General features: G+C 45.6%; 1 protein-coding gene across 16 annotated transcripts in view; it reads right to left on the bottom strand.

Moving 5' to 3' along the window:
• Positions 1-471: 471 nt before the first annotated feature.
• Positions 472-17,174, bottom strand: part of LOC110497211 (catenin delta-1) — a 53,564-nt gene continuing 36,861 nt past the window's right edge. For 3 of the 16 annotated variants that reach the window (XM_090210062.1, XM_090210055.1, XM_090210068.1), the window contains 10 exons: positions 16,009-16,026; positions 15,508-15,567; positions 14,955-15,082; positions 10,099-10,249; positions 9,658-9,853; positions 9,092-9,288; positions 4,799-4,846; positions 4,622-4,704; positions 3,829-3,883; positions 472-3,069 (listed from right to left, as the gene is read on the bottom strand). In XM_090210062.1, the coding sequence (XP_090066188.1) occupies positions 3,008-3,069; positions 3,829-3,883; positions 4,622-4,704; positions 4,799-4,846; positions 9,092-9,288; positions 9,658-9,853; positions 10,099-10,249; positions 14,955-15,082; positions 15,508-15,567; positions 16,009-16,026 (998 nt within the window). In that variant the 3' untranslated portion in view covers positions 472-3,007. Of the gene's footprint in view, positions 3,070-3,788; positions 3,884-4,621; positions 4,705-4,798; positions 4,847-9,091; positions 9,289-9,657; positions 9,854-10,098; positions 10,250-14,954; positions 15,083-15,507; positions 15,568-16,008; positions 16,027-17,174 lie in introns of all 16 variants that reach the window. The other 13 variants (XM_090210063.1, XM_090210056.1, XM_090210069.1 and 10 more) reach the window with 5 other exon arrangements.

Raw genomic sequence — 17,174 nt, forward strand, 5'->3', positions numbered from 1 at the left:
TAGTTAATGTTGACATATTCCCACAACGTGGTCAAATTCACGGACTGACGTCACACTTCAGAAAGGAGTTCTCTTCAACGTCAAAATCGCGAGGGGCGATCGTGCGTGTTCATGCGTAGTTAACGTGGGAAAAGCCAAGCCTGCACATTCGAATCATGGGGTCATTTCGGCTCGTCATTGATAATCAACGTCTGTTGTTCCGCACTCAGCGGAAGAGCCATTTGATCTGATCAAGAGCAAACCTGTTGAAATCTTCAGTTCAATGTTGAAAAGTATTGTTGACTTTAGCCAATCAGAGGCGTGCGTTACTTCTCCCATTGATTTCAGCGACTCAACACTGCATGACACCGTATGATTGATGTGTGTTTATGAAGAGTACAACTGTACAGGGAGAACTACTAACATTTACTGCAACACATGCATTTCTCAAATCACACACAGAGCTAGAGAGAAAAAAAGCCAAGGCCAGTATTGAAAAAAGCACTTTTTATTTTATTTATTATAAACAGTATTGCTTGTTACATATTCCATTCATGAGAGAAATGTGCAACATTAAGAGCCAAGGCATAGAAGAAGAGATTAAGGTTTTCATCCAGAATCACATTTTAGATCAGCGGTCCAATAATAAACTGTTGACAGAAATTGAGAGTTGGACTGTCTCCTAAATGTCCCCCTGTCCCCTATATAGTTAACTACTTTCACCCAGAGCCATATCAGGCCATTTAGTAGTGTACTATATTGGGAATATGGGACCATTTGGAATGTAAAATTGATTTTACATTGTGTTTTGCTTGTTTTCTCTACAATTAAAATATATAAACCATAAATGTTTCTCAATTCAAAAATAAACCTGATTGCATATGCGTTCACCCACAATACCTGCAAGACGAATAAACCCAAATCATAAAATATAAAAACAATACATAAAACCAGTAAAATTAACAAATATTTATCTTCTATATATAGTTAAATTTGCTTTTCATTTTATTTATTTTTTAAATAGCAACTAGAATCAAAATCAGGTCTTTGCACTTATACAAATCTTGCTAATTTAATTTTATGCTCCGCCCCTCTTTAGTCCCACTTTCCCATTGGATTCCACTCCCACATCATTTCCTGTATCAGTTCTAGATCATCTCATTCTAGGACTATCTGGTTACAAGGCAACTCATTTACATTTTTCTGAGACTGACCATTTGTAGTGTTGGATTGGCATGAAAATAATCAAAAGGAACCAAGAAACGCTTTTACCCCTAGTGCTTTAATCTACTGAGAAAATATCTACATCTTACTCTGCACTGAGAATAATAATGTCATCTACGGTACTAAAGGAACTCTGTCTGGGGGGAAACAACCAGCTAAATGTGTCCTCTCCCCTCTTAGTGTTCTGTGGTCTCCATGGACACCAGCCAGTCCAGCAGGGTAGATGGACACCCAGGCGTAGGTTCAGTAGGCTGGAACACTCCAGTCTGACGTGGAACGTATGGCACTAGAATGGTTCTCTCTGTTCCATATGCAGAGCATCAATCATATCAACTCTATACATTCCATTGTGTTATTATGCGGAACACAAAAAATAACTGTTCTATACATTCCATTTGGATTCAATGTTCTGGAATGTTGCTGCTAGTGAATGATACCCCCAGGGAAAACCCCCATCCCACCTTAAAAACACCAACGAACGAGGCACTCCAGTTAGCCATGAGCCACACAGACGTAGTTGAAGGCGATCACATATTTACACATTCATATATATAGAGATTTGCAGATTGAAAGAAATGCAGTCACTGGATCAACAATCAAATCTGTGGTTTCTCCCATAGCTTCAGGAGAACCATTAGAACCAGAACGAGTTGAGAAAGGGGGTATAACAATGACGCTAAAGAGCCACACAGATAGAAATGTATTGAATAGAGCCGAAACGGTTCACTGGTCTATTATACATGGCTGAAAATCATAGAAATATAATCTGCAGAACAGACGATCAAGAATGTTCTGTGACGCAAGACCCATGTGTAAAATGTTAAAGTGGTCGTCAAGCTACTTACTTTCCCACAACACTGCCCAATGGCACACCAGTGCCTGTCTGACATCACCCAATGATGTCATGTACACTAGAACATCACAACAGATGGCTCTGAGAAGAGAAGTAGTGTTCAGAAATACTCTGTAGTAGAAAGTTACTGCAATAGTGGTGTGTAGCTTGGCACGTGTTCATCACTGTAGTCAGAACCACAACTCAGCAATCACACCTCAAACAAAGACCGAAGCAACACCGGCAGTAGATCAACAAACATTGATTCTTTGTTGGGAAACAGAAGTTTAGTGGTAATTAGTTATCACAAGAAGAAAAAAAAACCTTGACTGGAAATCTTCACAATCACTTGTAGAAATGCAGTTTGAACCATTCCAGTAAAAAAAGGGGGTTGTCAGTTTAAGTTCAGTTACAGTTTGAACCATTCCAGTAAAAAAAGGGGGTTGTCAGTTTAAGTTCAGTTACAGTTTGAACCATTCCAACAGTTCCCTTTTGATTAGCTTTGTTACTGTGGTGGTGAACGTTCCCAGTTCCCAGATGAAGTCACAACTGTCTCTATTGTGGTGGGAGGAGTTAGTGTAGTGTCGGGGGTTAGTGTGTCACTGTGGTGGGAGGAGTTAGTGTAGTGTTGGGGGTTAGTGTGTCACTGTGGTGGGAGGAGTTACTAAATTAGAAGTGGTCTTCTGTCATAGTAGTGTCGACAGGTAGAAGAGGGATGTCAGGAGTCCATAGTGTTCCTTTAGTGGCTAAAAGTCACAGTCTAAATAGAGGAATGAGGGAGAGCTAGGGAGGTGAGGAAGGCTGAAGGTCATGCAAGTGGCTTATGTCACAGACCCCGAGAGAGATAAGAGGGAAAGAAGATTAAGAAATTGAGAGGAGAGAGGAAAAAAAAAGAGAGAGAGAGAAAGAGACACAGAAGGAGAGAGTCCAGTTCTAGTGGAGTCAGTGGTCCCTCAGTGAGTGTCCAGAGGTTCAGCAGGGGCAGTAGGCCGGTAGAGGCTGCTCTCTTCTAGTGATGCACACTATCAGTTTCTCTGTGGTAAGACCAGGACACACACACAGAGAGAGAGAGACAGAGAGACAGAGAGAGAGACAGAGAGAGACAGAGAGAGAGACAGAGAGAGACAGAGAGAGAGACAGAGAGAGAGACAGAGAGAGAGACAGAGAGAGAGACAGAGAGACAGAGACAGAGAGACAGAGAGAAGGGTTACTACCATGTGCAATATTTGTAGTAAGAGTGCAACTCATATAAACTGTATAAACTTAGAGGATTGAGAGGACACAGAACCTGCTAGTTAAGACAATATCGGTCACAGCCTAAACATTACCAATCAATACATGAGACAGACAACATGAACACACACAGCCTAAACATCACCAATCAATACATGACACACAGACAACATGAACACACACAGCCTAAACATCACCAATCAATACATGACACACACACAGCCTAAACATTACCAATCAACATGACACAGACAACATGAACACACACAGCCTAAACATCACCAATCAATACATGACACAGACGCTTGAAAAGAGATCAAACACAAAATTCCATATGTATACAGACATGAAACAAACGAACATCAAGACACAAGATCAACAACATACTATATCAAATTTACAAATCACCAGCAGAGGGAGCAAGAAACAAACACCAATACAATGGGGGACACACAGAGAGGTTAGTTAGGCCATGCGGTTTAGTGAGAGAGGCAGGTGTTCAGTCGGTGGACACACATACCATGCGCTCACATGCAGTGTGTGGGGGGGTGTGGCCTAACCGTCATAAGAGTCCATGAGAGGAACAGAGTCCCGCCTCTCCTCATACAGCCCTCCCTGAGAGGGGGAAGAAAAGGTGCGAGGAAGAGAAAAGGGGGAGAAAGAAAGAACGGGGAGGGAGGGAGGGAGAACGGGGAGGGAGGGAGAACGGGGAGGGAGGGAGGGAGAACGGGGAGGGAGGGAGAACGGGGAGGGAGGGAGAACGGGGAGGGAGGGAGGGAGAACGGGGAGGGAGGGAGGGAGAACGGGGAGGGAGGGAGAACGGGGAGGGAGGGAGAACGGGGAGGGAGGGAGGGAGGGAGAACGGGGAGGGAGGGAGGGAGGGAGAACGGGGAGGGAGGGAGGGAGAACGGGGAGGGAGGGAGGGAGAACGGGGAGGGAGGGAGGGAGGGAGGGAGAACGGGGAGGGGAGGGAGGGAGAACGGGGAGGGAGGGAGGGAGAACGGGGAGGGAGGGAGAAAGAACGGTGAGGAGGGGGGGAGAAAAGGGTGGTAAGGAAGACAGGAGAGAGAAAAGGGGGAGGGAGAAAGAACGGGGAGGAGGACAGGAGAGAGAAGAGGGAAGAAAGGTGGTGGGTTGAAGCAGAGTGAGAGAAAAAAGAGAAAGAGAGACGGGTGTGTTCAGAACGAACAATATGAAAACCAGAAAAATCAGATGAGAGAGAGAGAGAGGGGGGCGAGAGAGTGTTGATAAAGTGGGTTAGTGTCAGAAGTTAAGTGAGAAATCGTTTGTGAGAAAAGAAGCTAACCACAGTATTTAGTGAGACATGCGAGAACATGCTCTGTGTGTGTGTACCTGTGCTGTGTCTTTGTCAGCAGGCTCCAGTGTTCTGTCCAGAGTGTTCTTCCTCCCCCTCTGGTCCAGTGTGGAGTAGGCATCTGGAAGACAGCCAAGGCCTGTTAACAGCTGTGTGTTTAGGCGTGTGCGTCTGTGTTGGTGTGTGTGTGTGTGTGTGTGTGTGTGCAGACATACCTGGTCCCATATCATTTAGTGGAATCATGTCTCTCTTGTCTCCTCCTCCTGACAAACAAACACAGTCACAGGATGAGAGACAGCTAGTGTGTAGGTAATAGTGTGGTGGTGGTTATAGTGTGGTGGTGGTGTTTATAGTGTGGTGGTGGTTATAGTGTGGTGGTGGTTATAGTGTGGTGGTGGTGTTTATAGTGTGGTGGTGGTGGTTATAGTGTGGTGGTGGTTATAGTGTGGTGGTGGTGGTTATAGTGTGGTGGTGGTGGTTATAGTGGTTATAGTGTGGTGGTTATAGTGTGGTGGTGGTGGTTATAGTGTGGTGGTGGTTATAGTGTGGTGGTAGGTTATAGTGTGGTGGTGGTGTTTATAGTGTGGTGGTGGTTATAGTGTGGTGGTAGGTTATAGTGTGGTGGTTATAGTGTGGTGGTGGTTATAGTGTGGTGGTGGTGGTTATAGTGTGGTGGTGGTGGTTATAGTGTGGTGGTGGTGGTTATAGTGTGGTGGTGGTGGTTATAGTGTGGTGGTGGTGGTTATAGTGTGGTGGTAGGTTATAGTGTGGTGGTGTTTATAGTGTGGTGGTGGTGGTTATAGTGTGGTGGTGGTGGTTATAGTGTGGTGGTGGTGGTTATAGTGTGGTGGTAGGTTATAGTGTGGTGGTGTTTATAGTGTGGTGGTGGTTATAGTGTGGTGGTGTTTATAGTGTGGTGGTAGGTTATAGTGTGGTGGTGTTTATAGTGTGGTGGTGTTTATAGTGTGGTGGTAGGTTATAGTGTGGTGGTGGTTATAGTGTGGTGGTGGTTATAGTGTGGTGGTGTTTATAGTGTGGTGGTAGGTTATAGTGTGGTGGTGGTTATAGTGTGGTAGTGTGGTGGTGTTTATAGTGTGGTGGTGTTTATAGTGTGGTGGTGGTTATAGTGTGGTGGTGTTTATAGTGTGGTGGTGGTTATAGTGTGGTGGTGGTTATAGTGTGGTGGTGGTTATAGTGTGGTGGTGGTTATAGTGGTGGTGGTTATAGTGTGGTGGTGGTGGTTATAGTGTGGTGGTGGTTATAGTGTGGTGGTGGTTATAGTGTGGTGGTGGTTATAGTGTGGTGGTGGTGGTTATAGTGTGGTGGTGGTTATAGTGTGGTGGTGGTTATAGTGTGGTGGTGGTTATAGTGTGGTGGTGGTTATAGTGTGGTGGTGGTTATAGTGTGGTGGTGGTTATAGTATGGTGGTGGTTATAGTGTGGTGGTAGGTTATAGTGTGGTGGTAGGTTATAGTGTGGTGGTGGTTATAGTGTGGTGGTGGTTATAGTGTGGTGGTGGTTATAGTGTGGTGGTGGTTATAGTGTGGTGGTAGTTATAGTGTGGTGGTGGTTATAGTGTGGTGGTTATAGTGTGGTGGTGGTTATAGTGTGGTGGTGGTTATAGTGTGGTGGTGGTTATAGTGTGGTGGTGGTTATAGTGTGGTGGTGGGTTATAGTGTGGTGGTGTTTATAGTGTGGTGGTGGTTATAGTGTGGTGGTGGTTATAGTGTGGTGGTGGTGGTTATAGTGTGGTGGTGGTGGTTATAGTGTGGTGGTGGTTATAGTGTGGTGGTGGTTATCGTGTGGTGGTGTTTATAGTGTGGTGGTGTTTATAGTGTGGTGGTAGGTTATAGTGTGGTGGTGGTTATAGTGTGGTGGTAGGTTATAGTGTGGTGGTGGTTATAGTGTGGTGGTGGGTTATAGTGTGGTAGTGTGGTGGTGGTTATAGTGTGGTGGTGTTTATAGTGTGGTGGTGGTTATAGTGTTTATAGTGTGGTGGTGGTTATAGTGTGGTGGTGTTTATAGTGTGGTGGTGTTTATAGTGTGGTGGTGGTTATAGTGTGGTGGTGGTTATAGTGTGGTGGTGGTGGTTATAGTGTGGTGGTGGTTATAGTGTGGTGGTGGTTATAGTGTGGTGGTGGTTATAGTGTGGTGGTGGTTATAGTGTGGTGGTGGTTATAGTGTGGTGGTGGTTATAGTGTGGTGGTGGTTATAGTGTGGTGGTGGTTATAGTGTGGTGGTGGTTATAGTGTGGTGGTGGTTATAGTGTGGTGGTGGTTATAGTGTGGTGGTGTTTATAGTGTGGTGGTGTTTATAGTGTGGTGGTGTTTATAGTGTGGTGGTGTTTATAGTGTGGTGGTGGTTATAGTGTGGTGGTGGTTATAGTGTGGTGGTGGTTATAGTGTGGTGGTGGTTATAGTGTGGTGGTGGTTATAGTGTGGTGGTGGTTATAGTGTGGTGGTGGTTATAGTGTGGTGGTGTTTATAGTGTGGTGGTGGTTATAGTGTGGTGGTGGTTATAGTGTGGTGGTGGTTATAGTGTGGTGGTGTTTATAGTGTGGTGGTGTTTATAGTGTGGTGGTGGTTATAGTGTGGTGGTGGTTATAGTGTGGTGGTTATAGTGTGGTGTTTATAGTGTGGTGGTTATAGTGTGGTGTTTATAGTGTGGTGGTTATAGTGTGGTGGTGGTTATAGTGTGGTGGTGGTTATAGTGTGGTGGTGGTTATAGTGGTTATAGTGTGGTGGTGGTTATAGTGTGGTGGTGGTTATAGTGTGGTGGTAGGTTATAGTGGTGGTGGTGGTTACAGTGTGGTGGTGGTTATAGTGTGGTGGTGGTTATAGTGTGGTGGTGGTTATAGTGTGGTGGTGTTTATAGTGTGGTGGTGTTTATAGTGTGGTGGTGTTTATAGTGTGGTGGTGTTTATAGTGTGGTGGTGGTTATAGTGTGGTGGTGTTTATAGTGTGGTGGTGGTTATAGTGTGGTGGTGGTTATAGTGTGGTGGTGGTTATAGTGTGGTGGTGGTTATAGTGTGGTGGTGGTTATAGTGTGGTGGTGGTTATAGTGTGGTGGTGTTTATAGTGTGGTGGTGGTTATAGTGTGGTGGTGGTTATAGTGTGGTGGTGTTTATAGTGTGGTGGTGTTTATAGTGTGGTGGTGGTTATAGTGTGGTGGTGTTTATAGTGTGGTGGTGTTTATAGTGTGGTGGTGGTTATAGTGTGGTGGTGTTTATAGTGTGGTGGTGTTTATAGTGTGGTGGTGTTTATAGTGTGGTGGTGGTTATAGTGTGGTGGTGGTTATAGTGTGGTGGTGGTTATAGTGTGGTGGTGGTTATAGTGTGGTGGTTATAGTGTGGTGGTGTTTATAGTGTGGTGGTGGTTATAGTGTGGTGGTGGTTATAGTGTGGTGGTGGTTATAGTGTGGTGGTGGTTATAGTGTGGTGGTGGTTATAGTGTGGTGGTGGTGGTTATAGTGTGGTGGTGGTGGTTATAGTGTGGTGGTGTTTATAGTGTGGTGGTGGTTATAGTGTGGTGGTAGGTTATAGTGTGGTGGTGGTTATAGTGTGGTGGTAGGTTATAGTGTGGTGGTGGTTATAGTGTGGTGGTGGTTATAGTGTGGTGGTGTTTATAGTGTGGTGGTGTTTATAGTGTGGTGGTGGTTATAGTGTGGTGGTGGTTATAGTGTGGTGGTGGTTATAGTGTGGTGGTGGTTATAGTGTGGTGGTGGTGGTTATAGTGTGGTGGTGGTTATAGTGTGGTGGTGTTTATAGTGTGGTGGTGTTTATGGTGTGGTGGTGGTTATAGTGTGGTGGTGTTTATGGTGTGGTGGTGGTTATAGTGTGGTGGTGTTTATAGTGTGGTGGTGGTTATAGTGTGGTGGTGGTTATAGTGTGGTGGTGGTGGTTATAGTGTGGTGGTGGTGGTTATAGTGTGGTGGTGGTGGTTATAGTGTGGTGGTGGTTATAGTGTGGTGGTGGTTATAGTGTGGTGGTTATAGTGTGGTGGTTATAGTGTGGTGGTGGTTATAGTGTGGTGGTTATAGTGTGGTGGTGGTTATAGTGTGGTGGTGGTTATAGTGTGGTGGTTATAGTGTGGTGGTGGTTATAGTGTGGTGGTGTTTATAGTGTGGTGGTGGTTATAGTGTGGTGGTGTTTATAGTGTGGTGGTGTTTATAGTGTGGTGGTGTTTATAGTGTGGTGGTGGTTATAGTGTGGTGGTGGTTATAGTGTGGTGGTGTTTATAGTGTGGTGGTTACTGGGGGGGGGGGGGGGGATGGGGTCTCCACAGAAAACCACTGAATACAACCACTATAGGCTATTCAGAGCCGTGGTCGGGTCGGGTCCATCAGCTGTAGTTACATAGACCTGTGGCAATCAAACATGGATCCAACCCAGACCCCAGGGACAATTTTAGACTCAGACACCTAGTTCCAGAGTCGGGTCTCAGATATTGGGGTAGACCTGTGAAGACCTCAGTGTGTGTGTGTGTAGCTAGATGTTATTGTCTGTCTCACCCCTGTCTATGAGCGGCAGCGTACTGTCTTCATATCCTCCGTTGACCCGGGGCTGGGTGCTGTTGGGCGGGTTGAGGTTCACCATGAAGTCTGTCTTCTTCCAGCCATCCTTCTCCAGGGTCTTCCTCAACTCTTTATAGCCCCAAACTAACTGGAGTATCAGGCCGGCACCACGCACCTCTCGCTCTGACCGGTTCCTATCAGGAGAGAGAACTGGAGGACTCAGAAAGAGAAACAGCATCAAACAGAAAGAGGTGATTCAACTACACCCCCCCAGTCCACCCCGGAGGGAGGTCAACTACACCCCTCCCATTCCATTTGACCCCGGAGGGAGGTAAACTACACCCCCCCCCCCCCAGTTCACCCCGGGGAGAGTTCAACAACACCCCCCCAGTCTCAGTTTTTCCTTTCAATTAGTGTGTAATTGATCAGTAAAAGGGAGAAACCCTGCAGACCCTCCGCCCACCAGAGACTGAGTTTGACACTCCTGTTCAACATCATCCAGACTGATGGAAAGAGACACATGCACCTCTTTTTGTCACACACACACACACACACAAGCTTACCCATCCTTATTGATGAGCACCAGTCTCTCGATGCCCTGCGAGGCTCTGAGGATCTTGGCAGCGTCCAGGCTGGAGCCCAGAACCTCATGAAGGGTGCTCAGTACAGACACCACCGTCTCCTCTGACAGAGCCCTCACAGGCTGGCTCTGACCCCCACCAGGCAGGTTGGATACCAGGTGGGGGACTGCATGTTTACCTACAGAGACAAGAGTTAGAGAGACCTAGCTGTAGTATTTAATAACACAGGTTGGCTCAAAGAGAGCGCGAGAGAGGGAGAAAGAGAGGGAGAGAGAGAGGGAGAAAGAGAGAGGGAGAGAGGGAGCGAGAGAGAGAGAGAGAGAGAGAGGGAAAAAGAGCACGAGAGAGGGAGAAAGAGAGAGGGAGAAAGAGAGCAAGAGAAACAGGGAGAGGGAAAAACAGTTCCACAGAAACAGTACTAACCGAGCAGGTCTCTGTTGCGAGCGTCGATAGCCAGGTTCCTCAGAGCTCCAGACATGGCCCTAACCACCCGGTCGTTGCCATGGGCCAACAGCTCTGTCATCATGGGAAGACCCTTCTCCTGACGCAACAACGCACGGATATACCGCCCATACTGAGACAGAGAGAGAGAGAGAATACATACAGATCAATTATACCGCCCATACTGAGACAGAGAGAAAGAGAGAGTACATACAGATCAATTATACCGCCCATACTGAGACAGAGAGAGAGAATACATACAGATCAATTATACCGCCCATACTGAGACAGAGAGAGAGAGAATACATACAGATCAATTATACCACCCATACTGAGACAGAGAGAGAATACATACAGATCAATTATACCACCCATACTGAGACAGAGAGAGAGAATACATAAAGATCAATTATACCGCCCATACTGAGACAGAGAGAGAGAATACATACAGATCAATTATACCGCCCATACTGAGACAGAGAGAGAGAGAATACATACAGATCAATTATACCGCCCATACTGAGACAGAGAGAGAGAGAGAATACATACAGATCAATTATACCGCCCATACTGAGACAGAGAGAGAGAGGGAATACATACAGATCAATTATACCGCCCATACTGAGACAGAGAGAGAGAGAATACATACAGATCAATTATACCGCCCATACTGAGACAGAGAGAGAGAGAGAATACATACAGATCAATTATACCGCCCATACTGAGACAGAGAGAGAATACATACAGATCAATTATACCACCCATACTGAGACAAAGAGAGAGAATACATACAGATCAATTATACCGCCCATACTGAGACAGAGAGAGAGAATACATACAGATCAATTATACCGCCCATACTGAGACAGAGAGAGAGAGAATACATACAGATCAATTATACCGCCCATACTGAGACAGAGAGAGAGAGAATACATACAGATCAATTATACCGCCCATACTGAGACAGAATACATACAGATCAATTATACCGCCCATACTGAGACAGAGAGAGAGAGAATACATACAGATCAATTATACCGCCCATACTGAGACAGAGAGAGAATACATACAGATCAATTATACCACCCATACTGAGACAGAGAGAGAATACATACAGATCAATTATACCACCCATACTGAGACAGAGAGAGAGAGAATACATACAGATCAATTATACCGCCCATACTGAGACAGAATACATACAGATCAATTATACCGCCCATACTGAGACAGAGAGAGAATACATACAGATCAATTATACCACCCATACTGAGACAGAGAGAGAATACATACAGATCAATTATACCACCCATACTGAGACAGAGAGAGAGAGAGAATACATACAGATCAATTATACCGCCCATACTGAGACAGAGAGAGAGAGAATACATACAGATCAATTATACCGCCCATACTGAGACAGAGAGAGAGAGAATACATACAGATCAATTATACCGCCCATACTGAGACAGAGAGAGAGAGAATACATACAGATCAATTATACCGCCCATACTGAGACAGAGAGAGAGAATACATACAGATCAATTATACCGCTCATACTGAGACAGAGAGAGAGAATACATACAGATCAATTATACCGCCCATACTGAGACAGAGAGAGAGAATACATACAGATCAATTATACCGCCCATACTGAGACAGAGAGAGAGAGAGAGAGAATACATACAGATCAATTATACCGCCCATACTGAGACAGAGAGAGAGAGAATGCATACAGATCAATTATACCGCCCATACTGAGACAGAGAGAGAGAGAATACATACAGATCAATTATACCACCCATACTGAGACAGAGAGAGAATACATACAGATCAATTATACCACCCATACTGAGACAGAGAGAATACATACAGATCAATTATACCACCCATACTGAGACAGAGAGAGAGAGAATACATACAGATCAATTATACCGCCCATACTGAGACAGAGAGAGAGAGAATACATACAGATCAATTATACCGCCCATACTGAGACAGAGAGAGAGAGAATACATACAGATCAATTATACCGCCCATACTGAGACAGAGAGAGAGAGAGAATACATACAGATCAATTATACCGCCCATACCGAGACAGACAGAGAGAGAGAGAATACATACAGATCAATTATACCGCCCATACTGAGACAGAGAGAGAGAGAGAATACATACAGATCAATTATACCGCCCATACCGAGACAGACAGAGAGAATACATACAGATCAATTATACCGCCCATACTGAGACAGAGAGAGAGAGAATACATACAGATCAATTATACCGCCCATACTGAGACAGAGAGAGAATACATACAGATCAATTATACCACCCATACTGAGACAGAGAGAGAATACATACAGATCAATTATACCACCCATACTGAGACAGAGAGAGAATACATACAGATCAATTATACCACCCATACTGAGACAGAGAGAGAATACATACAGATCAATTATACCGCCCATACTGAGACAGAGAGAGAGAGAATACATACAGATCAATTATACCGCCCATACTGAGACAGAGAGAGAGAGAATACATACAGATCAATTATACCGCCCATACTGAGACAGAGAATACATACAGATCAATTATACCGCCCATAGTGAGACAGAGAGAATACATACAGATCAATTATACCGCCCATACTGAGACAGAGAGAGAGAGAGAGAATACATACAGATCAATTATACCGCCCATACTGAGACAGAGAGAGAATACATACAGATCAATTATACCACCCATACTGAGACAGAGAGAGAGAGAATACATACAGATCAATTATACCGCCCATACTGAGACAGAGAGAGAGAGAATACATACAGATCAATTATACCGCCCATACTGAGACAGAATACATACAGATCAATTATACCACCCATACTGAGACAGAGAGAGAGAGAATACATACAGATCAATTATACCGCCCATACTGAGACAGAATACATACAGATCAATTATACCACCCATACTGAGACAAAGAGAGAGAGAATACATACAGATCAATTATACCACCCATACTGAGACAAAGAGAGAGAGAATACATACAGATCAATTATACCACCTATACTGAGACAGAGAGAGAATACATACAGATCAATTATACCGCCCATACTGAGACAGAGAGAGAATACATACAGATCAATTATACCGCCCATACTGAGACAGAGAGAGAATACATACAGATCAATTATACCACCCATACTGAGACAGAGAGAGAATACATACAGATCAATTATACCGCCCATACTGAGACAGAATACATACAGATCAATTATACCGCCCATACTGAGACAGAGAGAGAGAATACATACAGATCAATTATACCGCCCATACTGAGACAGAGAGAGAGAGAATACATACAGATCAATTATACCGCCCATACTGAGACAGAGAGAGAATACATACAGATCAATTATACCGCCCATACTGAGACAAAGAGAGAATACATACAGATCAATTATACCGCCCATACTGAGACAGAATACATACAGATCAATTATACCGCCCATACTGAGACAGAGAGAGAGAGAATACATACAGATCAATTATACCGCCCATACTGAGACAGAGAGAGAGAGAATACATACAGATCAATTATACCGCCCATACTGAGACAGAGAGAGAGAGAATACATACAGATCAATTATACCGCCCATACTGAGACAGAGAGAGAATACATACAGATCAATTATACCGCCCATACTGAGACAAAGAGAGAATACATACAGATCAATTATACCGCCCATACTGAGACAGAATACATACAGATCAATTATACCGCCCATACTGAGACAAAGAGAGAATACATACAGATCAATTATACCGCCCATACTGAGACAGAGAGAGAATACATACAGATCAATGATTATTGTAGTGTATTTGTGTTCAGGAAATGGACAGACTGTTTTGAGTACTAGACTGTGGTTTAACAAGGGTCTAGAAAGGTGGTGTCTGGGTTGGAGGTGGAGTTTGTGATTATACTGTGATTGACTTACAGTCCAGGTGTAAAGGGTTTCTGTTAGAGGTCAAGTAAGGAGGCTGAAAGGGATGTGTGTCTGGTGGTGGTTGTGTTTGGGTTAAACTAACAGGTCGTGGTGGTGTTGGGCCTGGTGGTGGTTGTGTTTGGGTTAAACTAACAGGTCGTGGTGTCTCAAGGTGTGTGGTGGTGTTGGGCCTGGTGGTGGTTGTGTTTGGGTTAAACTAACAGGTTGTGGTGTCTCAGGGTGTGTGGTGGTGTTGGGCCTGGTGGTGGTTGTGTTTGGGTTAAACTAACAGGTCGTGGTGTCTCAAGGTGTGTGGTGGTGTTGGGCCTGGTGGTGGTTGTGTTTGGGTTAAACTAACAGGTCGTGGTGTCTCAGGGTGTGTGGTGGTGTTGGGCCTGGTGGTGGTTGTGTTTGGGTTAAACTAACAGGTCGTGGTGGTGTTGGACCGGATGGTGGTTGTGTTTGGGTTAAACTAACAGGTTGTGGTGTCTCAGGGTGTGTGGTGGTGTTGGGCCTGGTGGTGGTTGTGTTTGGGTTAAACTAACAGGTCGTGGTGGTGTTGGACCGGATGGTGGTTGTGTTTGGGTTAAACTAACAGGTCGTGGTGTCTCAAGGTGTGTGGTGGTGTTGGGCCTGGTGGTGGTTGTGTTTGGGTTAAACTAACAGGTTGTGGTGTCTCAAGGTGTGTGGTGGTGTTGGGCCTGGTGGTGGTTGTGTTTGGGTTAAACTAACAGGTCGTGGTGTCTCAAGGTGTGTGGTGGTGTTGGGCCTGGTGGTGGTTGTGTTTGGGTTAAACTAACAGGTCGTGGTGTCTCAAGGTGTGTGGTGGTGGTGTGGTTGACTCACGGTCCAGCGTCCGGCACACAGGTTCTGCACGGCTCCGGCGGAGGCTTCCAGCACGGTGGGGTTCTTACTCTCCTTCAGCAGAGAGGTGTAGACACGCACCACCTCTGGCTGGAACAACAACTCATAACCTGGAGAGACACAGAGGGAGAGGTGTTAGGAACATGGAGACATCTCATCGTCTTCTCATTTTCACCTGCACTGTTGCTGCATTCAGAAATCTCAGACTTCAGTGAGTTCAAGAGAACTGGGAGCTCGGGGGGGAAGGGGGGGTCACTTTGAATGGTCATCCAGCTTGGAATTCCAAGTCAGAGCTCGGAATAGAGCTCGGAATTTCAGAACTGAAGATCACTGACATGATTTGACCTTGTTTCCCAGTTGTCTTGAAAGCAGCATGATTGGGGAAAAAACTTCACAGGTGAAAACAATGTGATGGCAGCTCATTAGGCTGGCTTAGCTGTCACCTGGTCACTTCTTTCAGATCAGTACAACAGATGAGTGGACAGGAGAAACATGCATATTCCAGTCTACATGATGCCACTTTATGCTGTGTTACCTTTGGCAGGTGTAGTCCTCTTTGGAATGTCAATCATATCTGCTCCGTCTTCATTTCTCCCTGCAACAGAATATCAGAACACTGAGAAACAGACGCACAGAACACTCAATAAACCCCCCGCCCCCCACTACGGCGCTCCAGAACTCCCCCCGCCCACTACGGTGTTCTAGAACCCCCCGCCCACTACGGCGCTCCAGAACTCCGCCCGCCCACTACGGTGCTCTAGAACCCCCGCCCGCTATGGTGCTCTAGAACCCTCTAACCGCTATGGTTCTCTAGAACCACACAGCTCTGTGAGCCACTGAAAAAGCCGCTAGGTAGGAGCACACATGCTAACACAGACTCACACACACACATGCTGCACACTGTCTCTTACACACATCGTCCTCTAGGAGACGGCAGAGAGCATGACAACGCATGCATAGAGTTAGGAGACTGACACATCATTAGCCAGTCCTAATTAATGCTCTAACCAGCAGACAAGCAGAGGTCAGAGCTTACCTTTAGAACACCAGTCATCTGTTCCACAGCAGAGAGGAGAGCAGAACGAGGGAGGATTAAATGATAGGAGGAGGAGAGAGGAAGATAATTTGAGTCAAGCGAGAACTGAAGCAGTGACCCAGCCACCAAGACATCTCCTCCCACCAAAGCACCAGCATAGATCAAATGTAGGATTAGATTAGAAACTATCGCAGCAAAAACACACACCAACATCCACACCAGCAACACACCAACATCCACACCAGCAACAACACACCAACATCCACACCAGCACAATGACAAACCATCAACACACACCAACATCCACGCCAGCACAAAGACAAACCATCAACCACACACACACCAACATCCACGCCAGCACAAAGACAAACCATCAACAACACACACCAACATCCACACCAGCAACACACCAACATCCACACCAGCACAATGACAAACCATCAACACACACCAACATCCACGCCAGCACAAAGACAAACCATCAACCACACACACCAACATCCACGCCAGCAACAACACACCAACATCCACGCCAGCAACAACACACCAACATCCACGCCAGCAACAACACACCAACATCCACGCCAGCAACAACACACCAACATCCACACCAGCAACAACACACCAACATCCACACCAGCACAATGACAAACCATCAACACACACCAACATCCACGCCAGCACAAAGACAAACCATCAACCACACACACCAACATCCACGCCAGCACAAAGACAAACCATCAACCACACACACCAACATCCACGCCAGCAACAACACACCAACATCCACGCCAGCAACAACACACCAACATCCACGCCAGCAACAACACACCAACATCCACGCCAGCAACAACACACCAACATCCACACCAGCACAAAGACAAACCATCAACAACACACACCAACATCCACGCCAGCAACAACACACCAACATCCACGCCAGCAACAACACACCAACATCCACGCCAGCAACAACACACCAACATCCACACCAGCACAAAGACAAACCATCAACAACACACACCAACATCCACGCCAGCACAAAGACAAACCAGCAAAAACACACACCAACATCCACGCCAGCACAAAGACAAACCATCAACAACACACCAACATCCACGCCAGCACAAAGACAAACCATTAACACACCAACATCCACGCCAGCA

The sequence above is a fragment of the Oncorhynchus mykiss genome, chromosome 19, assembly GCF_057628025.1.
Source record: "Oncorhynchus mykiss isolate SJ-2025 chromosome 19, ASM5762802v1, whole genome shotgun sequence".
NCBI lineage: Eukaryota > Metazoa > Chordata > Actinopteri > Salmoniformes > Salmonidae > Oncorhynchus > Oncorhynchus mykiss.